This window comes from Solanum pennellii, chromosome 11 (assembly GCF_001406875.1).
Source record: "Solanum pennellii chromosome 11, SPENNV200".
NCBI lineage: Eukaryota > Viridiplantae > Streptophyta > Magnoliopsida > Solanales > Solanaceae > Solanum > Solanum pennellii.
In genome coordinates, this window is record NC_028647.1 from 59,035,816 (window position 1) to 59,055,045 (window position 19,230).

At 38.0% G+C, this 19,230-nt stretch overlaps 1 protein-coding gene and 1 pseudogene across 5 annotated transcripts in view; both read right to left on the minus strand.

Annotated features, from left to right (window-relative positions):
- Positions 1-19,230, minus strand: part of LOC107004601 (proteasome adapter and scaffold protein ECM29) — a 57,205-nt gene that overhangs the window by 17,388 nt on the left and 20,587 nt on the right. For all 5 annotated transcript variants that reach the window (XM_027913238.1, XM_027913239.1, XM_015202865.2 and 2 more), the window contains 13 exons: positions 18,309-18,687; positions 18,015-18,199; positions 17,806-17,878; positions 15,778-15,928; positions 15,517-15,686; positions 14,954-15,295; positions 14,051-14,218; positions 13,641-13,934; positions 10,298-10,474; positions 5,546-5,809; positions 5,045-5,143; positions 4,738-4,922; positions 589-924 (listed from right to left, as the gene is read on the minus strand). In XM_027913238.1, coding sequence (XP_027769039.1) covers positions 589-924; positions 4,738-4,922; positions 5,045-5,143; positions 5,546-5,809; positions 10,298-10,474; positions 13,641-13,934; positions 14,051-14,218; positions 14,954-15,295; positions 15,517-15,686; positions 15,778-15,928; positions 17,806-17,878; positions 18,015-18,199; positions 18,309-18,687 — 2,823 coding nt within the window. The remainder of the gene's footprint in view (positions 1-588; positions 925-4,737; positions 4,923-5,044; positions 5,144-5,545; positions 5,810-10,297; positions 10,475-13,640; positions 13,935-14,050; positions 14,219-14,953; positions 15,296-15,516; positions 15,687-15,777; positions 15,929-17,805; positions 17,879-18,014; positions 18,200-18,308; positions 18,688-19,230) is intronic.
- On the minus strand, positions 10,485-13,069 carry LOC107004602 (annotated as a pseudogene).

Here is a 19,230-nt window from a genome sequence, read left to right on the forward strand (position 1 = left end):
GGGGGGGAAGAGCCACGAAACAGCATGCAAGATTGACGTGAAAAGCAGGTATTATCCTGACCTCGAACTAACAAACTTCTCCCAAATATCAAAACTTCGAGAGTTGGGCAATAAAAAGTGCCATTCATGTGTAGAACAGGATACCAGATAAACCAGCTCCCTAACTATACTACTCCGGAGAGAGGAATTAAATCCATTTTATGCATTTGAAACAAGATAATATAATATTCTTGAATTTGCTGTCCCAGTAATCTTGAATATGTTGTCATGTCATGTCAAGAGAAGTTAGCATTGTCCCATCATCCCAAATCCATACTGCTTATAGGTTGTCATGTAAATTATTATGTTCATTTTTACAATTCTATTCTTCGTTTGAACAAGATAACATGGCAATATATAGATTCTTCGATAATTAAGGTTACCTCATTTTATACACATAGATACGTTCTCATGTAAGAAGTGACAGCAAATTCAAGATTACTGGGACATGCTAACTTCTCTTGGGAAAATTGATATAACATGAAACAAGATTACATAAAAATTCACCATCACAGGCTATGAAATAGAGAAAGGAAAATAGAGTCTGACCTTGAAATAAATATTACTGGCACAATCACATCATTATATCCACCCAAAACATCAGCAGCTGAGGAAAAGTAGCTTTTCAATAAAACTGCACATGCAATCTGTTCATTCCTTTCCCCGAGATGTAAAGCAGCAGTGTCTTCAATCAACTTCTGGGCCTGGGAAGGAGTTGCATACTTCAGAACTGTGGCACAAGCATTTGCAAACGCACGTTTTGAAGTAGCACTTCTTTCCTCCTTAACAGCTTGAAATAGAAGTCGCAGTAGCATGGTTGTAAATGGTTTGATATTTACGCCAACTTTCTGCGCTAACAAGCTTATAAAATTTGCAACGCCAACCCTGTCAATAGGAGAACAAATAACGTGACATGAAAATTCAGAACTAGATCAAAGGCGGTTCATTACCAAACAAATGGGATCTCTTCAATTTTCGAGATAAAAAGGTAATTAATCATTCAAGTCACACATACAATACAGAGATTGTTGGAGAGATGTGGCGCATGCAGGGACGGTACTCTAATTTCAGAAGAATGCTCAATGACTGGGAAATTGAGAAATTGACAGAGTAGCTGAATACTAAGCAGCTGGGGTTATGCCAGGGTACAACAGACAGTGAAGGATTAAAATAGAGCTCCAGGTGTTACTTATGCTGTGAAGATTCAGAGTTTAATAGCCAAGTGTCTCTACACTGTAGAGTCACTTCTCAAATGTTGCAACTATTTTCAAGTATAGTTGGATCAGGTGATCTATCCCAAAAACTATAACTGACCCTACCGAGGTACTGGTACAATCAGGGAGAAAATTTCAAGCGAAAGAAATGGTGGAACCTCATCAGAGTTTGCATTTGTTGGATAACTGGAAGGAAAGGAATGCCAGGTGTTCCATTTTGAAGGCAGAAGCAGGCAAGCAGCTCTACTCAAAAGTTCAAAATTAATTGTATCTTGCTGATTATGTTATGGTGCAAAGAAAATTATGATGATGAATCCATAATAGACTTGATAAAATCCTCGTAAGGAGAGCAAGGATAGGTTTTTGCCTACTTTTGGAATATGTAACAGTGATATCAAAAGCGAGAAGCAAAAAAAAGATCTAACGTTTGTTAGAGCTATAAGTGCAAAGCGCAAATAAAGCGTGAGCTTTATTGAGAGAAAAGGTGCAAATGGAGAAAACATACAAAGTCCAAGACTAATATTTATAAGCATAAATAACAAAAACATGGACAGGGAAATTGATAGTTTTTACGATAAAGTGAAATATCAATGGTTTAGCATCGCCTCTTCGGGAAATGCTCATTCACAATAAAAAGTATCCCATAGAATCTTGATGACGACATTGAAGCGCACATAAAGCAAAGCGAAGTGCTCAATACGAGCCTCGCTTCAGGGTTTAAGCGCGCTTTACCGTGCCTTTGATAACACTGATATGTGCGTAGTTACTGTTAGAATAGGAATAGATGTATACAATCCTAATTAGAATAGGAATAAGAATATGAATAGTCATAGGAATAGGAGTAATAAATAGTATCCTTCTTGGTAAAGGCAGTGTTGTGAAAGGCGCTCCTCTTTCGCCTTTGGCGACAAGGCAAGGCGAGGCACCATCGACTATCTGCAGCGAGGAAAGGCAATATGAAAATGGCAAGCTACGGCGACGTAAAGGCGATGGCGAGACGACTGGCTTCGCCTTTTTTTAAAAGGTCTGATTTAGTAATTAAAAGCCAAAATCAGGGTTTTTCTTGGGTATTTTTGCATACTTTCACCTTCGCGACTTGCACTCCTCTTCTCCTCAGTCGCGACCCCTTCGAGAGTCGAGCTTCTTCACAACTGCTGCCAAGAAGGAGACCTTTTTTTTCTTCTTCAGTTCTTCTCTTCTTCTTCTCTTCTAGTTCATTTCTTCTTTTCTTTTTGTTCTCTACTCTGTTTTTCAGAAGTGAGTGGCTGAGACTGTTACTGTGCTCTGTTTTCCAGTGGTAATTTAGCAGTGACCTGAGTGCTCTGTTTTCAGTGGTAGTGAACTAAGTGTTGTGTTCTGTTGCAGTGCTCACTGCTCACTGAAATCTGCCTACAATTTTTTAAAAAAAAAAAAAATCAATCGTTCTATATTTATTTTTCCCTACTCAATTTAGTTTTATACTAAATAATTTAATATTTGTGTGTCCATAAATAATGAATTCAATGGCCTCTGATGGTAACAAAAAGGACATTGGAGTATTGCTTTAAGAGTTCTAGTATTGCTTGTCAATTGTCTTATAAATTATTGAGCCATTCAAGTTCTAGACTTTTTTTTTTTTGATAATTGCAACTTAATCAAGTACTAGACTTTTAATATCTACTATTAGTTTTTGAATTGAAATATTTGCTAATGAATGTTATTGTTATTTAGATTTTGGATATTGATATATGAAATTAAATATTTTAAATTTTTGGTGTTAATTGGCGCCTCATTTCAAAAAGACGAGCGTGAGGCAGGCCCTCGTCACCTTTCACCGGCCAAAACACTGGGTAAAGAATTGTATTGTAGTGTCTATAAATAGGGTCTTTGTGTAATAATATGAAACAAACAATTCATAATATCCTCCTATATTTCTCACATGGTATCAGAGTCTCTACAATCTTGGTAGAGAATCAAAGAGCTCTCATTGTCAGCGGGTGGCTATTACCCATATATGTTGCCCGTCTAGCGAACAATTATGTTAACAAAAGTAGGGTCAATGATATATGCATCAAACATATATTCAGGGGAAGAAAACTTAGTCAAACAGGTCACCCGCACATCAATATTTGGTGACTTCATAGGGTTGTTATGTGTCAACCCCATCTTTACGGTGACTATTTCTTCATATCTGATTTGTGTAGCATCGTGCATCTCTTCGGACTACTTTCCATGTTTAATTTGCATAATATCGTGGATGTTTCCGAACTACTTTCTCATGTCTAAGTTGCATAGCACCGAGTGTCTTTTCTGTAACTCCTCAGATTTGATTTGCATAGTTCCACTCGTCTTTCCGGTGACTTCGCGATATTTGCGTATATTTGCGTAGAGTTGTGCCATCATTCCGACCCTACCCATATAATTTCTCTTTTTCAGTACGATTGTGCCATCATTCCAACCCTACCCATATTATTTCTCTTTTCAATAGGGTTGTGCCGTCAATCCGACCTTTCCTATATAATTTCTATTTTCTAGTTGGGTCTTGTCATCATTCCGACCCTACCCATATAATTTTATTTCTTAAATTGTGACCACTTTGGGTCATCAAATCTAATACTACGGTGTATGAGCATGTTTCGACCAGTATTTCAGTGACTTTCGTATTTAATATGGACTCGTCTATTGGTTCTAACACAGCCCATATATTTATACTAGATTTTGAGCACTTTCTGACGACTGCGGGATAGTGAAGAAGTCTATATGGAGCAACCACCTATATTATTACTCATGGGGGAGTTTAGTAGTCTTGTATGTCTATTACGTAAGTCACTCTATGGCCTGAAACAGTTTATGCAGGCTTGGTTTGGGAAGTTCAACACTTTTATTATATCACTCTATATTTTATTGACATTATGCATCAAATTCAGTATTTCCTGGAAGACCAAATACATTGACATTGGCTGGCAATATGCATCAAATCTAATATTTCATGAGAAGACTAAGCAAATTGAGATTGATTGTCAATTTTGTGAAGTCGAGTGACCAGCTTACAGATATCTCACCAAGCCCTTATCAGTCCTCGTATTAATTACATGTGTAACAAGCTAGGTACATATGAAATGTATGCACTAGCTTGAGGGGAGTGTTTAGAATAGGAATAGATATATAAAATCCTACTTAAAATAGAAATAGGTATGTACAATCTTACCTAGAATAGGAATAGGAATATGAATAGTCATAGGAATAGTAGTAAATAATATCCTACTTGGTAAAGGATTATATTGTAATGTCCATAAGTAGGATCAATGTAATAATGTAGAAACAACAATTCAATAATATTTTTCACATACATTTCTCACAGTTACCAGAAAAAACTTTGTGCTTTGATTTTAATACAAATGTTACCTTCTGGAAAAAAGACAACACAGATAATAAGATAAATGTAGACTAAAATCCAATCAAATTGCATTTTTCATGTAAATTACACTTTGGACTTGCAAAATACCTGGTATTTAATCCAACACCAGCACGAACTAACTGAGCAACACGAGGTACTAATAACTCCACCGACTGGGAATCAACAACATCAATGCAACGATCAAGAGTTTCCCACATTGGTGAGCCCTTTGATATTGATATACGGAGGTTTTCAAGCTTTTCAGTTTGTATACCAACATTTGCTGCGTGCAACTGAGACAAGGGAGAGGCCCGAAGAAAAGGGGAAAACATTAGAAAATGAAAAGAAAAATAGAATAATGTCCAGATACTAATAAGTGCCAAAGCAATATCAGAAACCACAGAATTTGCTAGACCTCAACATAATTTAACCCTTGGTCTTCCAGGCTTGATAAGCTCTCAAGCATGCAGCAGACTAGGTCAGGTAGATGTGGCCGAAGTGCAACACCCGCACCCTGCAATTATTGAAAAAACTGTTAAAAGAACCAAATTGGATTGTTTGAAGCTGAAACGAACTTATTGGATCTACGCAAGCAAGAAAAAGGTGGGATATTTGCATGGGCACTAGATTAGAATAGACAAGTTTCTCCTTCATCTAAAACACCTTGTACCATATACACATGATGATCGCCAACCACCAGATAAGAACTTTAACATTCAACTCTGGTGCAATAATGCAAGAACATTACAGAACGAAGCAAAGAAAATTCTTCTCAGTCAAGTATGAACAGAAGCACCATAATGATCTGACTGAAATGATTAGCAGAGAAGTAAAAGACATGACATTGTGAGTATTTTAGAAACTGGAAGGTCTACAAGACATATTCATTAGTTCAATTTTCTAGATAAAATGAAACCTTTGTGAGTTTTGTAACCACTCCAATGGATGCCTTGCGAATGCTTTCAACTTTACTCATTATGCCTTCAGATAGCAGTAACGGCAACACAATCTCCATTGTCTTTGTTGCCTCTGAAACTTGTGTGAGAGAAACATCACATAATCTCAATGTTAGATTAGTAATAGCCCGGCATAATCTGTCACCCGAATTTCGTACAGACTCCTTTATGTCATCCATCGCACGGTAAGCAGTAGTCCATATTCTTTTTAAGTGCTTCTCAACCTATACCATATGCAATGCTGACATTGTCAGATAAGGCAACAATTATGCTCTCTGCAATAAGGGATACCACAGATAAACAGATCAACAAGTACATCAAATTAAAGGATATGAATGATATTCCACACTATAAAAACGCAAGACTGGAAAATTCTAGGAAAAGCTTATTTATCAATTGCTCCCTTACAAGCAATGCAGAGTGGGAAGAGTTAGCCATAATTTACATCCAAGAAAGTACCTCATTCTGATATGAATACACATGACAGGCTCCTCTAAGGCTTACAAAAACTACTTTCCTAGTCCCAACGAGACTTATTTGAGAATGGATCTCTAAACCCCATCAGTGGAACATGTTTTGGTGTTTGTACATCTGATATTACACTATCATCCATTCTTCATGTACCTGAGTTCCCTGTTATCTGTAAGCCCCACCACCAAAGAACTAAGTTGTAGTTGTGAGTTCTTCCTTAACCACTATTTTTAAGGATCTTCAAAAAAGCAACAGGATTGGCAGTTGTAAATTGCATGACTACTTACAACTATTTGGTTGGGACTGGAGACTCTAGTTAAGCCCTTTTTCGGAGGAAATAAGGATGTCAATCAAGAAATAACCCAGTGGCATAGGCGGTTGGGGCACCCATCCTTTTTGGTTTTACAGATGTTGTACCCTAATTTGATTTCCAGACTAAATTTGACTCTATGTTTTATAATGCTTGTGAATATGCATACTAGAGACTCTTACCCTTTGAGTGATAAGTACTAATATTACAATTATTCAGCCGGATGTCCGAGGTTCTAAAACTATTTCTTTGCCTGAAAATTGATAGTTTGTTACCTTTATTGATTATTACCCTAGGATAACCAAAACTCCAAAAAGTGAGGCTTTCTCTTGTTTTTAGTCATTCCACACTTTTTGAGCCTCAGATGAAAAAATTGTGAACTGAAAATGGCACATAATACATAGATAAAAGATTTGGTGCTTAAGGGAGTTCAATGGGATAATCCACCAAACTAGTTGTCCCTACACTAGTGTACAAAATGGGGTTGTTGAAAGAACAAATAGGCATTGGTTCAAAGTGGCAAGATCTCTTATGTTAACCCTGTATCTACCAAAAAACCACTAGGGATGCCATTCCAGTTGTCGTATATCATATCAACAGAAATGCCACTTAAAACCCTCAATTATCAGATCCTCTCGAGGCTTTAAAGGGTGGGATAAACATATTATTCCTCCGAATAATGTTTAGGTTTCGTTTACACTAGGAGTTCTAGGAGACTTGATCTTAGAGCCCTTAAGTGCGTCCTATTAGGTATTCTCCTACACAAAAAGGCTCCAAATGATTTCATCCTAAACAGAGAATTCTAACTCTCACTCATCAATGAGAGTCAAGTTAATCTCCTGGAATGTTAGGGGGTTGAATGGGGGAAGTAAGAGGGAGTTGGTGCGAAAGCTTCTTCAACAATGGGGGGCTGATGTCTCTGTGTTGGTAGAAACAAAACATGATGGTCAGATAGACAATGTTATTCAGAGTATATGGCACAGTAGATGGATGGGAAAGATCCAAAAGGATGCCAAAGGGACAGTGGGGAATCCTATTCTTTGGGATAAAAGAATTTGGAACGGGGAGATGGTAGTGGATGGCAACCAATGCATAACTGGCAAGTTCACCAGTTTATATGATAACTGGAGCTAGCATTTGATTGGTGTGTATGCTGAATGCAATAGAGTGACTAGGAGACTTGTGTAACCCTGAGGTGACAATCCAAGTGTGCTGGTCCCCACAGGGGTGGGATATCTCTTTTAGGAGGCGTTTAAATGATTGGGAGATAGAGAGGGTAGCCATGTTACTGGGAAAAATAGGGCAAGTTTCTATTAGCAGTACAGAGGTTGATATACCCAGTGTTATCAAAGGCGAAAAGCGCAAAAAAGCTCTAAGTTCCGTGAGGGCTTTAAACGCAAAGCGCAAATAAAGCGTGGCTTTAATGAAAAAAGGCTCAAAGGGAGAAAAAAATACAAATATATATGTTTAGTCAAAGACTAATAATTATAAACATGAATGACAAATATATGTCAAAAGAAATTGAAAAAAAAAATATGATAAGGTGAAACATCAATTATTTAATGTCACTTCTTTATACGAGGCTCATTGGCAAGGAAACGTTAACCTTAGAACCTTGATGACGACGCTAAAGCGCACATAAAGTGAGGCAAAACGCTCAACACGTTTTGAGCCTCGCTTCAGGGCTTAAGCGCGCCTTTGATAGCACTGGATATACCTCTTTGGGAACACAATGGTAACGGGATATTTTTAGTAAAGAGTGCCTACACAAGAGGTCTCAAGGTGACTAATACAAATACTCAATGCAAGTGGAATTATTTCTGTAAAAGCAGCATCCCTACCAAAGTTAAGTGCTTCACTTGGTTGGTTATCAAAAGGGCCTGTCTAACCCAAGAAGTGCTACAGAAGAATAAGAGACAATTGGTTTCTAGGTGCTTTCTGTGTATGGTGACTGAGGAGACAAACAAGCACCTTTTTTTGCACCGCAAGTACACTGCTCAGTTGTGGAATTTGTTTCTCAACATTACTAGCTATAGTTGGGCCATGCCTGAGCTGCTGAGCATACATCAGACCTTCTTAGCTGCTGGATCAGAATAGGGGGAAGTAAGAGCCAAAAGAGATGCTGGAGATTGATTCCCTCATGTATATGGTGGCCAGTATGGAGGAGAGAAATGCCAGATATTTCGAAGATAGGTCCAATCCCATTCATAAAATCAAATGGAATTGTATTGTATCTTCACTCTTTTGTGTAAGCAATTATGTATGATCAGATTATAGATCTGATAGGGAGTCTGTAGTTTAACTTTTTGGTGGTGGCCAGCATATCCTTACTGCTAAAAATACAAACTTACCAGTTTCAAAAAAAAAATGAACAAAACATATTGAAATTGATTAGGAATTCATGAAATCGAAAATTACTAGTGGCACCTTGAGTTCACTTGATGTACCTTCAGAAGAACAGCTAGCAGAAGTACTTACAGAAGGCCTCAGCAACAGGATTTCTCATACTCTGGTCTGCAAGGTGGGTTTTTACGACGTTTTGGCTCCAACTCGAGGGGAGTGTTGATTGTGTTATTTCATTAGCATGATTTTTTTTTATGACAAGGGAAACCCGCAGCCGTTACCCTTTGGGTGCGAACAAAGCAAACCCCCTGCTCCTATGCAATAGCTTGCAAACCACACAGGAGAGGTACCCGCACTGGGCAAGCTCGACCCAGAAGGCAAACCCCTTGCTTTCGCTAGCAAGGGGTTTTGAACTTCAGACCTCCATCATAAAGTCCCAAGCCCAAACCACTCGGCCACCCCGAAGGGTAATTCATTAGCATATTTTTTGGAGATCATTTTCCCTTTTCCTAGCGTAATTATACGAAAAAAGTTTTTTTTTTATTTCATTTGATGGTCTTTCCTTAATTAGTTAAGATTTACTTGTATAATACCCCTTTCTCATGGGATGTAAAGGCATACTGAAATACAAAAAGAAAGCATTTTCTTCTTTCTTTACCAAATTTTACAATATCTAACCGCATCATCAAACTTTCTGATCCCATCAATTTAGTTATCTCTTTTGGTATAGCTTTTAGAAGCATCAACAAATTATCCAATCTTGACCAAAAGAAACTGCCCAACTGTTTTTAGTTTTTGTAATACAGAAACCACTAGCTCAGTTCAGAAATGTTTAGTGAGTGACAAGCAATTATGATGGACAATCAACACGAGTAGTGTGCTCTATCAAATTGCAAGGTTCTGTAATCCTCAGATTAGTTTACTTTTGTGCTCAGACTTGTCAAATTAAGAACATAACAATAACAATATTCCCTCTATCCCATTTCTGTGACCCTTGCTTTTCTAGTCTGTCATAAAGAATAATAACACCTTTCTTTATTTACTATTTAGAAATAATTCAACTTTAAAATTCTCAGTTAACCCTTAATGAGATGTGACTTTATAGCCACAGAAATGTGTGGCATGTTTTAGACCACAAATTTCAAAACTCTTTCTTTCTTGAATTTTGTGGCCAATAAAACACTGCTTCATAAAATGAGACGGACGAAATAATAAATAAGAAATCATATTTTGGGATTTGTAAACATTTGCTTTATGAGAATTTGTGGATATATTTACCATTAAATCATGTACAATACATAACCTTGATGCTGGTAAAGAGATACAAAGCTAATTACCAGTACATGAAGAAAATTAAGTGTTAGTGGGAACAGTTATCTGTATAGAGAATAAGTTACTCCTGTCATCCTCCAAATTCCCTCTCTAGATCAAGTATAGTAACCTCTATTTTTGTTAAGTACCTCAATAATAATCAACTCTTTTTCTTCTTTCCTTTTCTTTTGACAAGAGTCATATATGCAATTGTTTCTACCCTATAACAGACAAATGCAATTTCCTTGAACATAAGATGACAAATCAATGATTTTACCTGATCAAATTTACGTCCTTGAATTACATCTGAAAGTGCTAGACAAGAAGCCTCTCGTGATCGCCAAAGTCGGGATCCGCTTTGAGTTAAAAGATCATCCATAATAAGACCAAAATGCTCATCAATTGACTTTTTTGAATCAGGAATCAGTGATCTCCAAATATGTGTCATCGCATCCTAAAGGGAAAGAAAAATAGTTAAAAAATGGGCATCGTCACTAAAGCCAGTACAATATCAATTTCCTTAATACAAAAAATAATTATAACAAACTGCATGGTAACCGCCTTTTCTTTTTAAAGAACTAACTGTTCTTGTATTCAACCATACTGTTACTCAGTATTTTCACAAATAGAGAGAAGGAGCTCGAGAGATTATAGCAGGAAATCTGCTACACTATTCCGAAGAAAAAAGAACATGTACAAAGATGTTATCTCCACTCTTAAGTGGTAGGAAACAGAAGCTAAAACCGAGTTTAAGAATCTGGAAACAGAAACAAGAAATAAGGAGAGAGGAGAGAGGAGGGAGCATAGAAAGATAACATTTCGAAAGCTCTAACACTCAAGCTGCAAGTTCAGAATTATAGCTACCGGGAGAGGTGGACTTGGACCTCTACTATTTGAGTAATTTAGAAAAGAAAAATTACAGAAGGTGTAGGTGAAAAAATGGGCAAAAATATTAGTTGAATAAATACTTGTAACTTGACATTAGAGCATCCTACTGAAGTTGCAGCGTGGTTCCACTAAAATTCTATTGATGAACGGCGAGAAATGGCTGCTTGCAACGCTTTTGTTCATTCCTCTTGTGGAAGATGACCACAGCCAGATATGGCGACCAGTCTAGAATTTACATGTTTTGATGCCATCACTTGAACAAATTATACAGATACAAGTGCATCTTCAGCTCCTCCAATCACCAGAATCGATAAACTTTCAACTGTTTTTAGCAGCTGTGCTGCATTTTCAGGTGAGAGAACTGTCTCAGATGAATGTTTTCCTACCTCATAGAGTGCTTCATCTCATCCTTCTTCACATACTGAGGGATTGTGTACGCTCAAAACATCAGTTGTCAAATTGGTGGCAACATATCATGCACCTCTATTAACAACTTAAGTAATTTCTGTTCCCAACAGTGGATGCACCAAGTGCAATTTCCCGAGAGAAGTCAATCCCCATCCTGGCCTATTTGTCCTTAATAAGGGCATTAATTGAATTCCTGGATGACTGAACTATTTGTCCAGCCTTCAATGCAAGCAATCCACCCCCATCATCATGACCAGCAAGTACAACTGAAGTAAAACCCATAATCGAAGAAAATGAGAGAAGCAGGTCAACCTTTCAATCTTGTAGGGATTAGGCAATTGATTTCCTCCCAATCTGTCTGACATGGCCTAGATGTCAATCCCCATCCTGGCCTGTAGAAGGTTGTGACTGCACAACCTACCTATCGGGTTAGCTCATCCATCATCAATCTCTAAGAGAAAACTTCGGCTCTAAAACCATGCACTAGAACAGTAACAAACTGATTATTCCCTTCAACATCTCATAATGGGAATGAACATCCCACCTTGACAACATCATCTTCATCACCAGTTTCATCTAGGCTGAAACTAGGGATTTCTTCAGACAGAACTGGGAAAGTTGGAGACTCATCTAAAAGAGGCATAAAGAGAGTGTGGGTATGAAATTGACTACTGTGGCACCTCCAATACGATAATCACTTTGAGACAAAACATGCAATGGGTGAGCAGAAGAAGGTCTGAAAGACAAAGAACAGTAAGGTGAGCCAGGCAAGCAAAGTTTGTAATGAAGAGAGAGCCCAAGACAAGAAATAAATGAACTGTCAACATCAGCAAGCAATATAGCAGGGACTTTCCCATCCTCATGAGCCGATCCTGCAAGTTTTCTCCTCATATCACTCTCAGTTCTTGTTTTACCTTGTCTGAATTGGAGATTGTGGTACCTTACTGTATGAAGAGAATCCAACTTTGCACGAAAGGACAGCTTCTGGGTCAACTCGGTGAAACAAAAGCTTCCTCCTTGCTCAAAAGCTTGTTCTTAAGCAATTATAGCATGTCCAAGAGCTAAGACTACCGAAGAAAGAAACAACACAGGCACACCCCCATGACTTTTTCAGATGAGGCCTTTTGCCTTTAGATAGAAGATGAAGCTTCAACCTCCAGATATGAATTGACAGAAAATACAAGCTTTGACAGAAAGAAGAACAATGGAAATGATGGAACAGAATAGAACCGTTCCAAGGTATGGTCCATGCTTAGCAGGGCCATCACACAGAGAATAAACAGAGGTGATAATAAAAAATCTCATCACAGAAACGAGAGGAATGTCCATCAATGTGCTTCTGAAGGCATATCTCTGCAAATGTTCTTTGAAACTGTAACATCTTATGCATGTAAAGGTCGAAATCAACACACTTGGTACCAAAACATCCCCAATTGCCACGATCAGTGGCGCCGATAGTACCAGCCATGATGCCAACATCGCCACCATGAAATATATAATCTTCAAAAACCTCTTCACCTTCTCCAACATTCCCTTTCCTCCACAAGCCATTATCATAATTCCAAGTCCCAAAGCAATATTGACCGAGAATATCTTCCTCTTCAGGTAGGGGCTTCTGAAATAATAGATCGAAGAACAATTGAAATTCTAGATAAATCCATGCGACAAGGCGGCCCAATGGCCATATCTCGCCAGCGGCAAATAAAACGCCGGTCAGCAATGATATTGAGTCTCAATATTTAATGTGTTCCGGGTTGGGCAGGGTATTCATTATGAAAATATGTAAATTAAGACAGAGAAAAGTAAACAATTTTCTCCGTTTGCAAAAAAAATTCTTGTGTCCGTCCGTTGAAAAAATATAGAAAGGAGACTTTTGGTTTATCAACGGGAGTTTTTTGAACTGTTTTTCTCTCCCCTTTACACCACACCCCCCTACACCTCCCCCTGCTTTCTTTGGCTGTCTTCCTTTGCATGGTAACCCCTATTTTTCCCTCTTACCACAACTTCTGAAAAAAGCATAACCATATAATAACAAACGAAACATTTCTTAGTTAAAGGCTAAAACGCCAAAGCAATCACAGACAGTAGGATATCAGCTTATTTAATACAAAAAATTAACATAACAAATTGCACGGGAACCACCTTTATCTCCATCTTACACAAATTCTGAGAACATGATATAACAAACTAAATAGTTCACATATCACCTGAAACAGCCAAAATGATCTTTAGGGTTGCTTGAATTGAATACTATTAAGTTAAACCCCAACCAAACTAGGAGAACACAGAACACCAGCTTGGCACAAGCACTTATATGGAAGTACCTGCACATTCTTATCAGGATCGTACTGATAACGAAGGAGTCTTGGAACAAGAGCATGCAAGTAAGGTTGCAGAGCATCCCCGGCATGCTTGGCTATCTTGGAGAATCCAAAGGCTGCACCTCTTTTAGAATTCAAAGATGCCTGATAATTGGCTAAGTCCATGAACTTATAAATCATGTCCGGCTGCCCCATCTCGTTTGCCAAGTTGCAAAGCTCCTTATAAGTACTTAGTTTCCCTCCACTTGGACTTTCACCAATTGTACCCTCTTGAAACACTTCAGAATCTTCTACAAGCTAGGAACAAATTAAAAAAAAAAGAACTAATTTCAGAGCAAAAATTGGGTATTCATAGTATAACACACGAGGAAAGATTGTCAAGAATTAGAGCAAGATAAAAGTAGTCATCAAACCTTGACAGCTCTTTTCCTCTTCCCAGAGCCAGTAAGAGTGCCAACAAGAGCATTCACTAAGCTTTTCTTCATAGAAGCATCACCAAGCTCATACACAACACTAAGTCCCTGAGATGCCAGCTCCTGTGTAAGCTCGTTCTGCTCAGCCAGAAGGTGAGAGAATGCTTCCTACAATAGTACAAGAGTCAGTGGCTCAAAAGGCTCTGGTAAAATGTTTTCTTCGGAAACATCAAAATAAAAGGAGGTCACTTTGATGTCTATAGATAATTGAAGAAGCATAGGCCTCACAGTTTAAAAAGCACCCCAGTGGTTAGTTATTAAAATTGTATTTATCAGGGGAAGAGAGGTGCTTGAAGCTGTCTCAACATTGCTCTTCAAAACAAAATTGTGACAATCATAATTGAGACCGACTATGAAACAATAAACATGATCTCTAACGGGAATGATTATCATCAAAAATGTAATCGATGACTGCAGATTTACCTGACTAGATTGGGAAACACAAGGATTCAGTGTATCTACAAAGAAGCTAACCAGTTGGTGGACACACTAGCTAAGCATGGAAGCAAAATCCAAGTTTTTGGTTTACTTTTGTACTATGATATACTGCCATCTTTTGTATTATTTACTTATGAATCAAATAAGAAATCCTATCCCTAGGAAGGTCAAAGCTTGTAATAATTTCTATATTTTACTAATAATATATCCCAATAATCAAAAGAAATAAAAGGCTGTCCTGGCAGCATATACAAAAGGCTAATAGAGCTGAAAAGCAATAGTTTGAGTACTTCTCCCAGATACAACAACATTAGGATTAAACCCAAACGAGTTCGAAATTCTTCCCAGGTATGTATTATAAGGTTTTGCTATGGAACTGTCAGCATCAAGTTAAATTCAAGATACCTGGATGTCAGGAAGCAGTTTCTGGATAGCCTGGTGCTGACCACAATACATTGTCAGCGACAAAAGCCAGACAGTGCCAGCACAGCGCTCTTGTTTCCGGCTACTGTATAATAGATCATCAAAAATCTTTCTAGTGATTGCATCTCTAACTGTACCATGGCCATCTTCATTGGCTTCAGATTCCACACAGGTAGAACTTGTAGAAGACACATCTCCCATCAAAAAGTTCGAACTCATGGAAAGTGAAGTGTAGTTACTCTTAAGAATCATGTCAGCAGTAACAGGAACACCACCCCATAGAAATGACAATGCCTCCCCAGCACCAAACAAGATATCTTCTACCTGATCAACAACAAAAATAGGAAACCCAGATGGAAATGAAATAATGTCAACTCGATGTATGCGACGCAGAAGCACAAGAAAGACATTATTTAGCAGTGATATTATAATAACAATTAAGAAGGTTTTTCCTCCAGCTGTGAACCTGAGAAAAAGAGTGTTTGTGCATGTCACCAACATAGAGAAAGACCTTTAGGGCCATCAATGGAGGAAATTTCACTTACCTTTGACTGGCTTAGACTGAAAATCAGGTCAAGAGCAATATTTAGATGTGAAGAGGATAATTCCTTGACACACAAGTGTCCCAACGAAATAACAATTTTCTGCACTGCTTTCACATCCTCACCAGCAAGCAGCTTGCTTAACTTTTCACGCAAGACAACCAATATGGGAACTGCAGTTTTAAGCTTGGTTAAGTAAAATCAAACTAAAAGCATGCTTCACACACAGATTCTATAGTAGCCTCAATAAATATGCAAACACACCTGAACTAGAGTCTACCAGCAGGAGAGGCAATGGGACACAAAGTCCAACATGGCCCAGCGCTTGCATTGCAAAAGAAGCCAATGTGGCAGTCTCTAAATTGACAACATCGACCAGACATTTAAGTGTACTCTGGAGTAAAGCTTCTGGGATCTGTCACATGTAGAAAGAAAAGCAACACAAATATCTATGTAACCAACAGGAAAGCTTATCGAAACAAAATCAATAAATACAAGATCAATAATGAAATAAACAATTAGTGCATAGGTTTATCCACAAGTTGTGTACATTTAAGATGGTAAATCTTTGAAAAAAATTGGACTCATTTTTTATTTCTAAGTTACCATGCAATAGATAACTCTCAAGTCTTAAAGATGACAATAAAATCAAAGCATCCCAAATCAGCATCTATTGTCTTTGTGCTAGACTATACACAATATTTTTGCTATCTGGCTGTCCTGAAAGCATGCATTATTAGGTTTCCAAAAGCCACAGTCTTTCATTTTGCCAGACAAGCCTCAAAACTAGAATTCTCACTAAGCACATGACTGCATTCATTTCTACAACATGATCAGGTTGTTGGTCAATTTCAGGTATTCAATGTGAGTTACTGATGTGAACATGTGCTAAATTTGATCCTAATAGATCCCGCGACTGCAACATTCTCTCCTAAACCAATCATCCCTCTGTTAAGTGAATCACCCCACACCTAAATTACATTCCATAAAGAAAAAAGTGGTGCTATTACATGATTATTGGCCAATTTCAGATCTTAACATGTGCTAATATCAGTTAACATTGTAACAACCCAACCCCTCATTCCGAGTATTTGTGTACCAAATCATGTTTTTGAGACTTTGAATAGGTTGGATATGAACTTGTTGGTAAAGTTCCGGTTGAGACCCAAGGGGCTCGGGGTGCTCTCGGACAAGTTGGGAACTTAAAAGGGTAGCATGTACACAGACCTTACCCTAACTTGGTTCTACTTACCAATTAAACAAAACTAACTTGGTCCTAACCTGAGAACTGACTTCCGCGCTACCCTGAACAAAAAACAATTTTTTTGAGAAAGTTATCATAATATAGACAGCAATACACCAATGGTGTATTTCAGTGGCAAGTACATCAGGAGTATACAGTAAGCAAAACTAAAAGATCTATCATCTATACCCCTCCTAAACTATCAAAAAACCAATTTAACGCAGTTCCACAATTTTTTCCAGTTCCGTTACCCTTTGCCCCAAGGCTTAATAAACCAAATGAGCAGAAAAGGATGAGAAGGCCACCTCTAAGGATTAAAATACAGCTATAGCATCAGCGACCAGAAGAGGGTGTCAGAAGCAGGTCAGGAAAACCAGGCAGAGAAAGGAGGATTAGAGGAAACAAGAAGATTGGAAAGGAACTTCAATTTTAAACAAAGAAGAAATATTTGGTCGTTAAAGGTAGGAACCATGCAAGTAGGACAAAAAGAATGAAAGGTATCTGGCTAGGAAGCATATAGTGGAAGCAACTTCAAAATTTTAGTAAAAATTGAATAAGCTCTAGTCGTCCTGAGGGGACCAAAGTAATATAGAAAACTAATTTTGTTTATCCTACCTTAATTCTTACACAATACACCTACACCTATAATACACTAGAACATGCAGAATTTAGTATGACCTAACTCTGGAAAATATGGCAAGGCATAATTGCTTTGACTCACTTACGCGATCAGCATATTTCAGTCTCAACTTTGACTATCCACAGGGTTGATTAGGAATTGGAAGTTAAATGATTTCACTCTTTTTATGATGCAGAGCCGGTGTACCACCTACTCTTGAAGCATTGTTTTAGGTCATACTCAGGAAGAGAACCAGAGTTATAATACATGAAGCATATATGCAACAACTAAACTCCGCTAACAAAGTATCCATCTAAATCAAGTACACTGATATTCTAAAATGCATTTTACATCAATTGACAAAAAGCACCTGGATGCACATTGCAGTAACGGTTCTTGACATGCAAAATGCCAAAGGAAAAAAACTTACAGAAACAGTTCTTGACATGCAATTTGCAGTAACATAGCCTAAAGTACATAGCACACCATGCTGCATCTCGAACCTGGAAGAATTGATAATGCATTATATCATCAGGAAGCCAATGCAGTTGCTCCAACAAGGGAGATGATCCGCTCCAACAAGGGAGATGATCCAAAAGAAGCAACAAACAGCTAATGTTAAATAATCCAAGCTACAACCTTAACTTAGGTGTTGTACTGATTGAGGCAATCAATTCACTAATAAGATCAGACAAACTGTGAAGAGGAAGTGAACAGGAAGCAATTCCAATTAAGCGAGATATAGATTCACGTGTATCAAAGTCAATATGCCCCAGAAATTGCTTCATCCATGCAACTTTATCAACATATCGAGAAGTTATCACCTGTCAATTATATTAGAAGACCAAAAATTCCTGAATCCATACATCAGATATAAAATGAGAATTTAGTGTGGTCCTCTTCTTCAAGCATTCGAGGGAAATGTGAGCCTACCTGGGGCATATGAGATCCAACAGATATAAGCGCTTTGGAGGCATTAGCATGCAGGTCAACAGAACCTTCATAAGCCATTGCATGTTCAAGAAGCAAGCATAATTTCTCAACTGTAGCCGAAAAATGGGCACCTTCCACCAAATTATTCTGTTTCATATCTGCCTCAAAGCACCTCAACAAAAACTTGATCATAGCCACATAAGATTTTGATGGGAAAAGAAGCTTTGAACCTCCCACGCTAGCAGAATCTAACAGCGCAGGCTGCTGTTGGATAATATAGTCTAGCATGTCAGAAAGTTTTGGGTACTTTAAGTTGAGGCTTTTGCTTACTGCTTTCCTTTGATCTTCATCAGGAAATAAACCTTCTAATGCAATTTCCCTACGGAAAAAACAAGTTGCATATTTGCAGACGGTTTATAGTAAGAGGAGATATTTATTAACCCATCGAAGAAATCACCCAACAATGCATTGCACGTAACTTGAAAAGAAACTTTTTCAACAATGAGGAATACCATGTCTTCTGTTTTAGTTACTTCTTACTTTCTTTCCATCACTACTAGTCTACTATTATTCTATCCTCCAGAACCCATTTGAAAGGATAAAGAAAATGAGCAGCCACATATTTGCAGGAGACAGTTTTTCCAGAATAACACCTAGGGAGTTACAGGAAGCTATTTCTTCTGGCTTCATCTTTGCAATTTGGACCCTAGGATCCTCAGAATATCTATGGGCTAGCTTACATTCAGTGGAGGAAAACCTTCAAGCCTTTTCACTCCATGTGACTCTCATTTTCCGCATTAGGTAGGGAACCCACATCAATTAGACCAAATTTCAGAAAATTAAAATAGTGGAGTGAACTTAGATGAAGTTCAAAATGCACCAACCTCCTCCTCCCTCTCCCCTCTCTCCCCCCCCCCCCCCC